We start from the raw sequence: 12,892 nt of genomic DNA on the forward strand, positions 1-12,892 counted from the left end.
TTATTTACGTGCCTTCGTTCTGTATCCCCTGCTCCCATTGCCTAACAAAATCTATAAGCTGCTGAACCTACCCCAGTAATCCCTCAACCTCACTGATGGGCAGATCTAGGTACTCCATGTGCCTCATTACTGCTGCCTGTAAGTGATACTGCAGCACGACAACAGTATAGATTCACCAACATGTTCGGGTACTAACAAATGGAAGGTAGCGGACCAATATAGACTATTGCAATGGAAGTGATAACAAGATAGTGAGAACGAGACAACACGGCTGGATAGGGTCTGGTAAACCGTTGTCATGGGTCACGACTATCAACCATGAAGCCACTTCCACCTCATGGGGATAATGACCTTGTGTGATAGCGTAAAACAGGTGCTAGCGAGTCGGCAGCAGATTTACATCTCTCGCGATTTAAACTATTGCACAGTCAGAATCTACCCTAATATGTTTAGCAGGTAGGTATTAGTTGTGGCTCAGCGGGCAGCACTCTTGCCTTTGAGTCAGAAGGTTGTGGGTTCAAGCCCCACTTTAGAGACTTGAGCATCAAATCTAGGCTGACACTCCCAGTGCAGTATTGAGGGAGCGCTGCACTGTCGGAGGTGTCATCTTTCGGATGAGACATTAAAGCCTGTCTTCCCTCTCAGGTGGATGTAAAAGGTCTTAGGGCTCTATTACAAAGAAGAGCAGGGGCGTTCTCCCTTTGTGTACTGGCCACTAGTTATCATTCAACCAACATCTCTAAAAGAAATTATCTGGTCATTATCTCATTGCTGTTTGTGGGAGCTTGCTGTGCGCAAATTGGTTGCCCCGTTTCCTACATGACAACAGTGACTACACTGCAAAAGTACTTCATTGGTTGTAAAGCACTTTGAGACAGCCTGAGGTCATGAAAGGTGTTGTATATATTTGTTCTTTAATAATATTACTATTGGGAGAATATCGCCCACACTCACAAGGGACTCGATGATTCAACTCAACTAATGAAACTGCTTCAACAGGCAGCACAATGACCTCAGGTCGGACAGACTCAGTGCCCAGATAAGCCGTTGTGTTCTATCATTACATGCCATGGTGGGTCACCTCACCTGCTTCAGGTGTTTGAAAGTGTGTCCACTCACTGAACTCCGAGCGTCCAACTTCATTACTGCAACTCAACCGAACATCACAGTATGTGAACGGACTCAGCCCTCTGATTGTGTAGCTGTATGGTGGGACAGGAAAGGTCTCCTCAAAGGATATGTTAGAATTTGAACCAATAGCAGCCTTGGTAGGATCAAAAACCTAGAGAGAGAGACACACACACACAATCTGTTAAATTACACAGCCAACCTATACTAAAAGGAACAGCAGGCATATTGTATATTTAGATGTATGCACATGGGCAAAGTTAAAGTTTCATGTCGACTATGAAATCTCCCAATCCTGTTCAATCCTACCCTACATTCCCAAACCACAGAACATCTACCAAATATGGGGGGGAGCCAGGAACCATGACAACGGCCTGGTATCTAACCCAATCCACGGAGAAGCACCTAGTAGTGATCAACCACACACTACTATTTTGAGCAGATGGTGCTGAGATTTGCTCTTTAACCCAGCTGCCATATGTATCATTCTTGTCCTGATCTTCAGTATCGGTTCCTCATCACCCACACTGCCCCGATCTTCAGTATCGGTTCCTCCATCACCCACACTGCCCTGATCTTCAGTATCAGTTCCTCATCACCCACACTGCCCCGATCTTCAGTATCAGTTCCTCATCACCCACACTGCCCCGATCTTCAGTATCGGTTCCTCCATCACCCACACTGCCCTGATCTTCAGTATCAGTTCCTCATCACCCACACTGCCCCGATCTTCAGTATCAGTTCCTCATCACCCACACTGCCCTGATCTTCAGTATCGGTTCCTCATCACCCACACTGCCCCGATCTTCAGTATCAGTTCCTCATCACCCACACTGCCCTGATCTTCAGTATCGGTTCCTCCATCACCCACACTGCCCTGATCTCCACTCCCAGCTCCTCATCACCCACACTGCCCCGATCTTCAGTATCGGTTCCTCCATCACTCACACTGCCCTGATCTTCGGTATCAGTTCCTCATCACCCACACTGCCCTGATCTTCAGTGTCGGTTCCTCCATCACCCACACTGCCCTGATCTTCAGTATCAGTTCCTCCATCACCCACACTGCCCTGATCTTCAGTATCAGTTCCTCCATCACCCACACTGCCCTGATCTCCACTCCCAGCTCCTCCATCACCCACACTGCCCTGATCTTCAGTATCGGTTCCTCCATCACCCACACTGCCCTGATCTTCAGTATCAGTTCCTCCATCACCCACACTGCCCTGATCTTCAGTATCAGTTCCTCCATCACCCACACTGCCCCGATCTTCAGTATCAGTTCCTCCATCACCCACACTGCCCTGATCTCCACTCCCAGCTCCTCCATCACCCACACTGCCCTGATCTTCAGTATCGGTTCCTCCATCACCCACACTGCCCCGATCTTCAGTATCAGTTCCTCATCACTCACACTGCCCTGATCTCCATTCCCAGCTCCTCCATCACCCACACTGCCCTGATCTTTAGTATCAGTTCCTCCATCACCCACACTGCCCTGATCTTCAGTATCAGTTCCTCCATCACCCACACTGCCCCGATCTTCAGTATCAGTTCCTCCATCACCCACACTGCCCTGATCTCCAGTATCAGTTCCTCCATCACCCACACTGCCCTGATCTTCAGTGTCGGTTCCTCCATCACTCACACTGCCCTGATCTCCACTCCCAGCTCCTTCATCACCCACACGGCCCTGATCTTCTGTATCGGTTCCTCCATCACCCACACTGCCCTGATCTTCAGTATCAGTTCCTCCATCACCCACATTGCCCTGATCTTCAGTATCAGTTCCTCCATCACCCACACTGCCCTGATCTCCACTCCCAGCTCCTCCATCACCCACACTGCCCTGATCTTCAGTATCAGTTCCTCCATCACCCACACTGCCCTGATCTCCAGTATCAGTTCCTCCATCACCCACACTGCCCTGATCTTCAGTATCGGTTCCTCCATCACCCACACTGCCCTGATCTTCAGTATCAGTTCCTCCATCACCCACACTGCCCTGATCTCCAGTATCAGTTCCTCCATCACCCACACTGCCCTGATCTTCAGTATCGGTTCCTCCATCACCCACACTGCCCTGATCTCCACTCCCAGCTCCTTCATCACCCACACTGCCCTGATCTTCAGTATCGGTTCCTCCATCACCCACACTGCCCTGATCTTCAGTGTCGGTTCCTCCATCACCCTCACTGCCCTAGACTCCAGTACCAGCTCCTCATCACCAATACAGTCCCAATGCTCATACAGACTCTTCCCTTTAACGCTTCTGTGAAACCCCTGGAATATTTTACTACATTAAAGGAGCTGTATAAAAGCAGGTTGTTGTTGTTGTTGTTGAAACCTACAAAGCATCCTCAGTGTATACCACAAATGTACAGGAACTGAAGCAGATAAACATACAAGCCAGACGGAAGAAGTGTGATCTTTGACTCAGCGTGCATTGTGCTCCAGCAACACAGTGTAATAATTGGCGGAAACATCGACAGACTTCAACGCATTTTGGACTTTAAGTTTTGGACTTTGCTTTTGGAAATATTTTCTGTTACTGCAGAAGAGCAGACAGCATGACTTGGGACAGGTCCAGACATGTTCCACAGGAATACACATCAGGTGGATGGGGATGGGTCAATGGCCGAAATTGCAGGAAGATGGCTGATGGGACCCTTTGTCATGTAATGGGAACCCATCAATGAGAGATCAATAAACTGGTCAGTGCTCAAGCCATTGAAATGACTGAGAGCCCCGGAGCACGGGAACCTCAGGACAAAAGAAAGCTATTGACCACACAGACTCGTTGGAGCCTTTATCCCCAGAACATTATCATAGGCAGTCCCTCGGAATCAAGGAAGACTTGCTTCCACTCTTAAAATGAGTCCTTAGGTGACTGAACAGTCCAATACGAGAGCCAGGTGGGACAGATAGTCATTGGGGGAAGGGGTGGGTGGGACTGGTTTGCCGCACGCTCTTTCCGCTGTCTGCGCTTGATTTCTGCATGCTCTCGGCGATGAGACTCAAGGTGCTCAGCACCCTCCCAGATGCACTTCCTTCACTTAGGGCCGTCTTTAGCCAGGGACTCCCATGAGCTTGGTGGCAAATTTGAGGGCCTGGTCTTCAAACACTCTTTTCCTCAGGCGGCCGGCGGCTGCACTGGCGCACTGGAGGCAGTGTTGAAACTCGTCGTCAATGTCTGCCCTTGTTGATAAGAGGCTCCCAGGGTATGGGAAATGGTCCACGTTGTCCAGGGCCGCGCCGTGGATCTTGATGACTGGGGGGCAGTGCTGTGCGGCGGGGATAGGTTGGTAGAGGACCTTTGTCTGACGGATATTTAGTGTAAGGCCCATGCTTTCGTACACCTCAGTAAATACGTCGAATATGTCCTAGAGTTCAGCCTCTGAATGTGCGCAGACGCAGGCGTTGTCCGCGTACTGTAGCTCGACGACAGAGGTTGGGGTGGTCTTGGACCTGGCCTGGAGGCGGCGAAGGTTGAACAGCTTCCCACTGGTTCTGTAGTTTAGTTCCACTCCAGCGGGGAGCTTGTTGAGTCTGAGGTGGAGCATGGCAGCGAGGAAGATTGAGAAGAGGTTTGGGGCGATGAAGCAGCCCTGTTTGACCTGTGGATTAGGTCTGTAATGGATCCATTGGTAAGGATCACAGCCTGCATGTCGTCATGGAGCAGACAGAGGATGAAAATGAACTTTTGGGGGCAGCCGAAACGGAGGAGGACGCTCCATAAACCCTCGCAGTTGACCGTGTCAAAGGCCTTTGTGAGGTCAAAGAAGGCCATGTATAAGGGTTGGTGCTGTTCCCTGCATTTCTCTTGCTGCTGTCGCGCCGTAAAAATCACGTCCGTTGTACCCCGTAGGGAACGAAATCCACGCTGTGACTCTGGGAGGAGCTCCTCAGCCACAGGGAGAAGACAGTTGAGGAGGACTCTAGCGACGACTTTCCCAGTGGTTGATAACAGGGAGATTCCTCTGTAGTTGCCGCAGTCGGACTTGTCCCCCTTTTTAAAGATGGTCACGATCACTGCATCTCTGAGATCTCCCGGTATGCTCTCCAAATGAGAGAGATGAGGTCATGCATTCGCGCCAACAGTGCCTCTCCGCCATACTTCAGTGCGGGGATTCCATCCATTCCCGTAGCCTTGTTGTTCTTAAAGCTGTCTTATGACTTTTTCTACCTCGTGCAGTGTAGGTGTTTCACTGAGGTGGTGGCGGGTAGCATGCTGCGCGATGGAGTCGAGAACACTCGAGTCAAAGGCAGAGTCTCGGTATTCGGAAAAGCCCAGTAACAAAGACACAGGATTCATTGCTTTCAGTTGGACTGCCTCAGGCAAAGGACTGTTTTTTGGTGCGAAGAATTCAGAAGCATTTTTCAGGTATAAGACAGGCAGCTTTCTGCCATCCCTCTCCCTCTCTCCTCTTCTACGCTTGCTTGCTTTGTTCAACGCACACAAGGACTGAGCACGCCGTCTGGGACGGAGAGAAGAAACCATCATCTACGAGCAAAGAGAGCCTCGCTCATTGGGATATTCAGCGAGTAAGCCAGAGGGGTAACTGGTGAGCATTATCCCAGCCCACGCATCTTTAAGACCACCGCATAGTGTGAAGGGGTGTCATGTGTCCCAACCAAGCCTTAGGGGTTTAGTGGGGAGGTTTCTGCGCAGGATCATAGGCGTACACACAATCTGTTGGACAGATTCGGTGGTGTCCTGTTGAACCAAGCTGGGGTGTTTTAGTCATGGGTACTTCGTGATAGGGGCCTGTTCAGACAGGTCAGTGTTGTGTGTTGTACTGTGTTGGTGTGTTTTACACCACCAGGGTGTGTTTTACTGGGTTCAGGTGTGTGCTTTAACTTGAATAAAAGCATTGTGACGGTTGAGACCGAAAGATCTGTCTATGACTGTATATTACTGTTCACTACTATAATTCCGGTGTCTAGAACTATTCTAAGAGGGGTGATTCGAAACCACCAAGGGCAAAACCAGTTACAGAATCTGGTGACCACGGACAGGGGACCACGGCCGGCTTAAAGGAGGGCCATGGGTCAGAACCAGGGTAGTCCGTTCTCTAGGGTAGAGAGGACACTGCAACTGGCAGGGGAAGCACCTCAGGCATTCGCGGACAGGCTCTGACCCGTCTACGAAATGGCCACAGGTGGGGTGCTCGACAGAGCACAGTTGCCGGGGGGGGGGGGGGGGGGGAGGTCGAGAAACCATTGGTTCAGGACCCTCGTGACAAACAGTTTGCCATGAATAAGGGTAAAAGCGGAGGCCTAGTTTGACTCCGAGGACCTCACGAATACGGAGGCCGGAGTGTTCCGTCACATGAGCCTGGCTTTTAAAACCGGCTCAGAGGAGGAGGTCAAACCGAGTAAAGGCAAGGTACATGAAATAAAGGCCAGTGAGGCTAGTAAAAAGGAATGGCGTCAGGAAGGGCTTAGCACAGGGAAGGCTAGGACGTGTTTCGGGTGTGAGAAGATGGAACACTGGAGGAGAGACCGCCCGGCCTTGAGGAGAGGGCAAGGCAAAGAGGATCCTCCAGTGCCTAAGACAAAACCTGTCGAGGCGAAGGGACCGACGGCGGAACCATTTGATGTTCTGGTGGCCACCCTTCGGACAGCTTTTGTGCCAGAGCAGGGAAAGGTAGACGCTGCTGTGAGCAGGGAAATCCCGACCACTCCGGTAATCCCACCACCCTGACTAGCGCGCACCCAGCCTGCGTACCTGGGTTCGCTCCACACTGAGTGGAGTAGACCATGCGTGAGGATGGGGGTGGAGAAGGTAGAGGGGAAGTACTTGGTGGACACCGGAGCTTCGAGCACGGTGATACATGCGAGTAACCCGACCGATTCACTCTGGTCCAGCAAGGTTCCATTCAGTCTCGTGGGGTTCACCGGGAACGAGCAGGCGGGGGCGATGTCTAGGCCGTTAGCCATAGATTTAGGATCCCTCCACATCAGGTGGGAATGCATCCTAATAAAGTGGGAACAGCCAGGGGTCAGGGATACCTAGGGGCTGACTTTATGTTAGCCCACAGGATTATAGTGGATTTGAGGAATCACTGACTTTGGGGAGCAGTGGGTACCGATAAGGAGAAAGAAATTGTAGTGATCCCAAGGAATGGGGAAGGAAAAGGCAACATGTGTACAATGAAGCCAAAGGGTAGGTACGGCCTAAAGCAATTGGTCAATAATACTCCGGCCAAGTACCAGGCGTACGCGTGGGACAATCTCGCATCGTTCGCCACGCAGAAGCACGGTGTGGTAGGGTGATGGGGGTGGAAGTCCGAGTACAGGGGGACCCCATGTCACGGCCACAGAAGCAGTAGTTTCCCAGAGAGGCAGAGGCTGACTTGGAGACGGCACTGGGATCTCTGGTAGCACAGGAAGTGTTAAGGCCCATCGCCACACACGTGAACTCGCCACTTTGGCCGCTTAGGAAACCGGACCAGTCGTAGAGAGCCACCATGGACTATCAGGTGCTCAACAAAAACATCCCAGCCTGCACACCCAGGCACGGCCGTAGCTGATCTGATAGGGAGTATTCCAGCAAATACAACCACATTTACGATGCTGGACATTTCAAACAGATTTTGGTTGATTCCCCTGAAACGGGAAGACCAGTACAAGTTTGCCTTCACTTTTAAGGGACAGCAGTACACATGGACACGACCGTGATGGGGGTGAGAGCCTTCCTGGGGCTCATGGGGTACTGTAGGGATTTTATTGAGGATTATGCCGCCACGGCAGCCCCTCTACTTCGGCTCCTCCGCAAGGGAGTCCGATGGGAGTGGGATGGGAGTGGGATGGGAGTGGGTGTAGGTGTGTGCTTTAATTTGAATAAAAGCATTGTGACGGTTGAGACCGAAAGATCTGGCTTTAAATATGTATCCTGTTCACCACTATGATTCTGATGTCTAGAACTGTGGTAAGGAGGGGTAACTCGAAACCACCAAGGGCAAAACCACTTACAACAGTAACTAACGTCATTAACACTGAGCTCACGAAGCTCTATCACGAGACAATTAAATCCATCTGATCTCTTTGGACTTAAGTTAAACCGGTTCTCAAAGTTAATCACCTGAGGAAGCTAACAAAGGTAAAGTTACGTAGGAGAGAATAATTTATTTAATCTTTTAATTGAACCAGAACATCAGAAAAGCAATGATTGCAATCTGGCCTAGTCCACCCTGGACGGGTTGCGTGCCAGAGATAAACTCCCCATGGTCCCACCAACACAGGGTCCATTCTGTTCCATGGTGTACTTGACCAGCTCTGTGTACGGGTGGCCCTACATTCTTCAATTCCATTCCTCACTGACACTTTCTGAAGGAAATGATCAACACGGTATTAATTCAGCGAGATGCTGATCCCTTCTGGTCACAAACATCACAAGTGCGTTGGTTTGAAGTTCCCAGCGGGGTCCATTCCACATTCTGCAGCTCACCACTTATTGGTTAACAAGTGAGGTTTGCCCCAGGGTGTCATCCGACTCCCACTGTAACACTGGGAGGAATTCAGTGGAAGTTACTGGAATACAGACGGGACAGGCTTTACCCAGGCCCCACCCACTTCCAGGACTGTCATGGCCAACAGTCTCTGCCCGCCCCCTCACAAGGCCAGTGAGGTCAGGAGCTGGCCCTGGGGCACAACTGTGGGCGCGGATTCCTGACGCCGGAAATTCCCCCTTACCGGTGTGGGATTGAAGGGCGGAAGGCTCATAGCTGAGGCATACCAGCTCCAGGTTGGGCCTCATCAGGGGAAGGTCCGGGCATCAGGAGTGGCCTGGACCCCCCAGAGATAAGAAAAATAAAATGAATCTGAGTCAAGCCTCCTGGAGGGGAGCGTGCCGGGCTCGCGGGAGCGGGGTCTGTCTGGGTCAGGGGCGGGGTCTGTTTGGGTCGGGGGCAGGGTCTGACAGGAGCGGGGACTGTCTGGGTCGGGGGTTGGGATCTGTCGGCATCGGGGTCTGTGGGGGGCGGGTTCTGTCTGGGTCGGGGGTAGGGATCTGTCGGAGGCGGGGTCTATCTGGGTCTGTCAGGGGCGGAGTCTGCCTGGGTTGGGAGCGGGGCTTGTCTGGGTCAGGAGCAGGATCTGTCTGGTTCAGGGCGGGGTCTGTTGGGGCAGGGCCTGCCTGGGTCGGGGTGGGATCTGTCCAGGTCTGGCGGGGGCGGGGTCTGTGTGGGTCAGGGTGGAGTCTGTTTGGGTCGGGGGTGGGGGCGGGGTCTGTCGGGGGCGGTTTCCGTCTGGGTCGTGGGTGGGGTCTGTCAGAGGCAGAGTCTGTTTGGGTCGGGGGGGCGGGGTCTGTATGTGTTGGGGGCGGGGTCTGTTTGGGTCAGGGGCGGGGACTGTCGGGGCGGAGTCTGTCTGGGTCAGGGTGGGGTCGGTCTGGGGCGTGGGCGGCGTCTGTCAGGGGCGGGGTCTGTCGGGCGGAGTCAGTCTAGGTCGAGGGCAGGCCATGCCGGGGGCGGAGTCTGTTTGGGTCGAGGGTGGGGTCTGTCTGGGTCGGGGGTGGTCTTTACGGTTCTGGAGGTGGGATCTGTTTGGGTCAAGAGCAGGGTCTGTCTGGGTCGGGGCGGGGTCTGTCAGGGGCGGGGTCTGGGACTTTCTGGGTCGGGGCGGGGTCTGTCAGGGGCGGGATATGTCTGGGTCTGTGGGTCAGGGGTAGGGCCTATCGGGGGTGGAGACTGTCTCGGTGGAGGGTTGGGTCTGTCGGGGCGGGGTCTGTCTGGGTCGGGGCGGGGTCTGTCCAGATCTGTTGGGGGCAGGGTCTGTGTGGGTCAGGGTGGGGTCTGTCTGGGTCGGGGGCGGGGTCTATCAGGGGCGGAGTCTGTTTGGGGCAGGAGCGGGGTCTGTCTGGGTTGGGATCTGTCTGGGTGGGGGCGGGGTCTGTTTGGGTCGGGGTCGATCTGGGTCAGGGGCAGGGTGTGTCGGGGGCGGAGTCTGTCTGGGTTGGAGGTGGGGTCTTTACTGTTCTAGAGGCGGGGCCTGTCTCGGTCAAGTGCGGGGTCTGTCTGGGCCGGGGCAGGGTCTGTCGGGGTGGGGGTGGGGTCTGTCTGAGTCGGGGCGGGATCTGTCGGGCAGGGTCTGTCTGGATCGGGGGCGGGGCATGTCAGGGTCAGGGGCGGAGTCTGACCGGGTCAGTTCGGGGTTGGAGCGGGGTGTGCCTGGTTCAGGGGTGGGATCTGTCTGGGTCGGGGCGTTGTGTCTGGGTGGGGGCGGGATCTGTCGAGGCGGGGCTTGTCTGGGTCGGGACGGGGTCTGTCGGGGCGGGGTCTGTCGGGGCGGGGTCTGTCGGGGCGGGGTCTGTCGGGGTCTGTCGGGGCGGGGTCTGTCGGGGCCTGTCTGGGCGGGGTCTGTCGGGGACTGTCGGGGCGGGGTCTGTCGGGGCGGGGTCTGTTGGGGACGGTCGGGGCGGGGTCTGTCGGGGCGGGGTCTGTCGGGGCGGGGTCGGGCGGGGTCTGTCGGGGCCTGTCGGGGCGGGGTCTGTCGGGGCGGGGTCTGTCGGGGTCTGTCGGGGCGGGGTCTGTCGGGGCCTGTCTGGGCGGGGTCTGTCGGGGACTGTCGGGGCGGGGTCTGTTGGGGACGGTCGGGGCGGGGTCTGTCGGGGTCTGTCGGGGCGGGGTCTGTTGGGGACGGTCGGGGCGGGGTCTGTCGGGGCGGGGTCTCTCGGGGCGGGGTCTGTCAGGGACTGTCGGAACGGGGTCTGTCGGGGCGGGTCTGTCAGGGACTGTCGGGGCGGGGTCTGTCAGGGACTGTCGGGGCGGGGTCTGTCGGGGACTGTCGGGGCGGGGTCTCTCGGGGCGGGGTCTGTCAGGGACTGTCGGGGCGGGGTCTGTCAGGGACTGTCGGGGCGGGGTCTGTCGGGGACTGTCGGGGCGGGGTCTCTCGGGGCGGGGTCTGTCGGGGTCTGTCGGGGCGGGGTCTGTCGGGGACTGTCGGGGCGGGGTCTCTCGGGGCGGGGTCTGTCAGGGACTGTCGGGGCGGGGTCTGTCGTGGCGGGGTCTGTCAGGGACTGTCGGGGTCGGGGTCTGTCGGGGACTGTCGGGGCGGGATCAGTCGGGGCGGGGTCTGTCGGGGTCTGTCAGGGCGGGGTCTGTCGGGGTCTGTCGGGGTCTGTCGGGGCGGGGTCTGTCGGGGTCTGTCGGGGCGGGGTCTGTCGGGGCGGGGTCTGTCGGGGCGGGGTCTGTCGGGAACTGTCGGGGCGGGGTGTGTCGGGGCGGGGTCTGTCGGGGACTGTCGGGGCGGGGTCTGTCGAGGTCTGTCGGGGCGGGGTCTGTCGGGGGCGGGTTCTGTCGGGGGCGGGGTCTGTCGGGGGCGGGGTCTGTCAGGGGAGGGGTCTGTCGAGGTCTGTCGGGGCGGGGTCTGTCGGGGGCGGGGTCTGTCGGGGGCGGGGTCTGTCGGGGGCGGGGTCTGTCGGGGGCGGGTTCTGTCGGGGCGGGGTCTGTCGAGGTCTGTCGGGGCGGGGTCTGTCGGGGGCGGGTTCTGTCGGGGGCGGGGTCTGTCGGGGGCGGGGTCTGTCAGGGGAGGGGTCTGTCGGGGACTGTGGGGCAGGGTCTGTCGGGGCGGGGTCTGTCGGGGACTGTCGGGGCGGGGTCTGTCGGGGCGGGGTCTGTCGGGGCGGGGTCTGTCGGGGACTGTCGGGGCGGGGTCTGTCGGGGCGGGGTCTGTCGGGGCGGGGTCTGTCGCGGCGGGGTTTGTCGGGGACTGTCGGGGCGGGGTCTGTCGGGGCGGGGTCTGTCGGGGCGGGGTCTGTCGGGGCGGGGTCTGTCGGGGACTGTCGGGGCGGGGTCTGTCGGGGACGGGTCTGTCAGGGACTGTCAGGGCGGGGTCTGTCGGGGACCGTCGGGGCAGGGTCTGTCGGTGCGGGGTCTGTCGGGGTCTGTCGGGGCGGGGTCTGTCGGGGCAGGGTCTGTCGGGGACTGTCGGGGCGGGGTCTGTCGGGGACTGTCGGGGCGGGGTCTGTCGGGGACGGGTCTGTCAGGGTCTGTCGGGGCGGGGTCTGTCGGGGGCGTGGTCTGTCGGGGTCGGGGTCTGTCGGGGACGGGGACTGTCTGGCCAGGGTCTGTCGGGGCGGGATCTGTCGGGGACTGTCGGGGCGGCGTCTGTCGGGGCGGGGTCTGTCGGGGTCTGTCGGGGCGGGGTCTGTCAGGGACTGTCGGGGTCGGGGTCTGTCTGGGTCGGGGGTGGTCTTTACGGTTCTGGAGGTGGGATCTGTTTGGGTCAAGTGCAGGGTCTGTCTGGGTCGGGGCGGGGTCTATCAGGGGCGGGGTCTGGGACTTTCTGGGTCGGGGCGGGGTCTGTCAGGGGCGGGATATGTCTGGGTCTGTGGGTCAGGGGTAGGGCCTGTCGGGGGTGCAGACTGTCTCGGTGGAGGGCTGGGTCTGTCGGGGCGGGGTCTGTCTGGGTCGGGGCGGGGTCTGTCCAGATCTGTTGGGGGCAGGGTCTGTGTGGGTCAGGGTGGGGTCTGTCTGGGTCGGGGGCGGGGTCTGTCGGGGCGGAGTCAGTTTGGGTCAGGGGCGAGGTCTATCAGGGGCGGAGTCTGTTTGGGGCAGGAGCGGGGTCTGTCTGGGCTGGGATCTGTCTGGGTGGGGGCGGGGTCTGTTTGGGTCGGGGTCGATCTGGGTCAGGGGCAGGGTGTGTCGGGGGCGGAGTCTGTCTGGGTTGGAGGTGGGGTCTTTACTGTTCTAGAGGCGGGGCCTGTCTCGGTCAAGTGCGGGGTCTGTCTGGGCCGGGGCAGGGTCTGTCGGGGTGGGGG

General features: G+C 57.4%; 1 protein-coding gene across 3 annotated transcripts in view; it reads right to left on the bottom strand.

The window, feature by feature from the left end:
* tyro3 (TYRO3 protein tyrosine kinase) overlaps positions 1-12,892 on the bottom strand; it is a 163,099-nt gene that overhangs the window by 53,634 nt on the left and 96,573 nt on the right. For all 3 annotated transcript variants that reach the window (XM_070877400.1, XM_070877398.1, XM_070877401.1), the window contains exon 7: positions 1,087-1,282. In XM_070877400.1, coding sequence (XP_070733501.1) covers positions 1,087-1,282 — 196 coding nt within the window. The remainder of the gene's footprint in view (positions 1-1,086; positions 1,283-12,892) is intronic.

This window comes from Pristiophorus japonicus, chromosome 4 (genome assembly GCF_044704955.1).
Source record: "Pristiophorus japonicus isolate sPriJap1 chromosome 4, sPriJap1.hap1, whole genome shotgun sequence".
NCBI classification, from domain to species: domain Eukaryota; kingdom Metazoa; phylum Chordata; class Chondrichthyes; family Pristiophoridae; genus Pristiophorus; species Pristiophorus japonicus.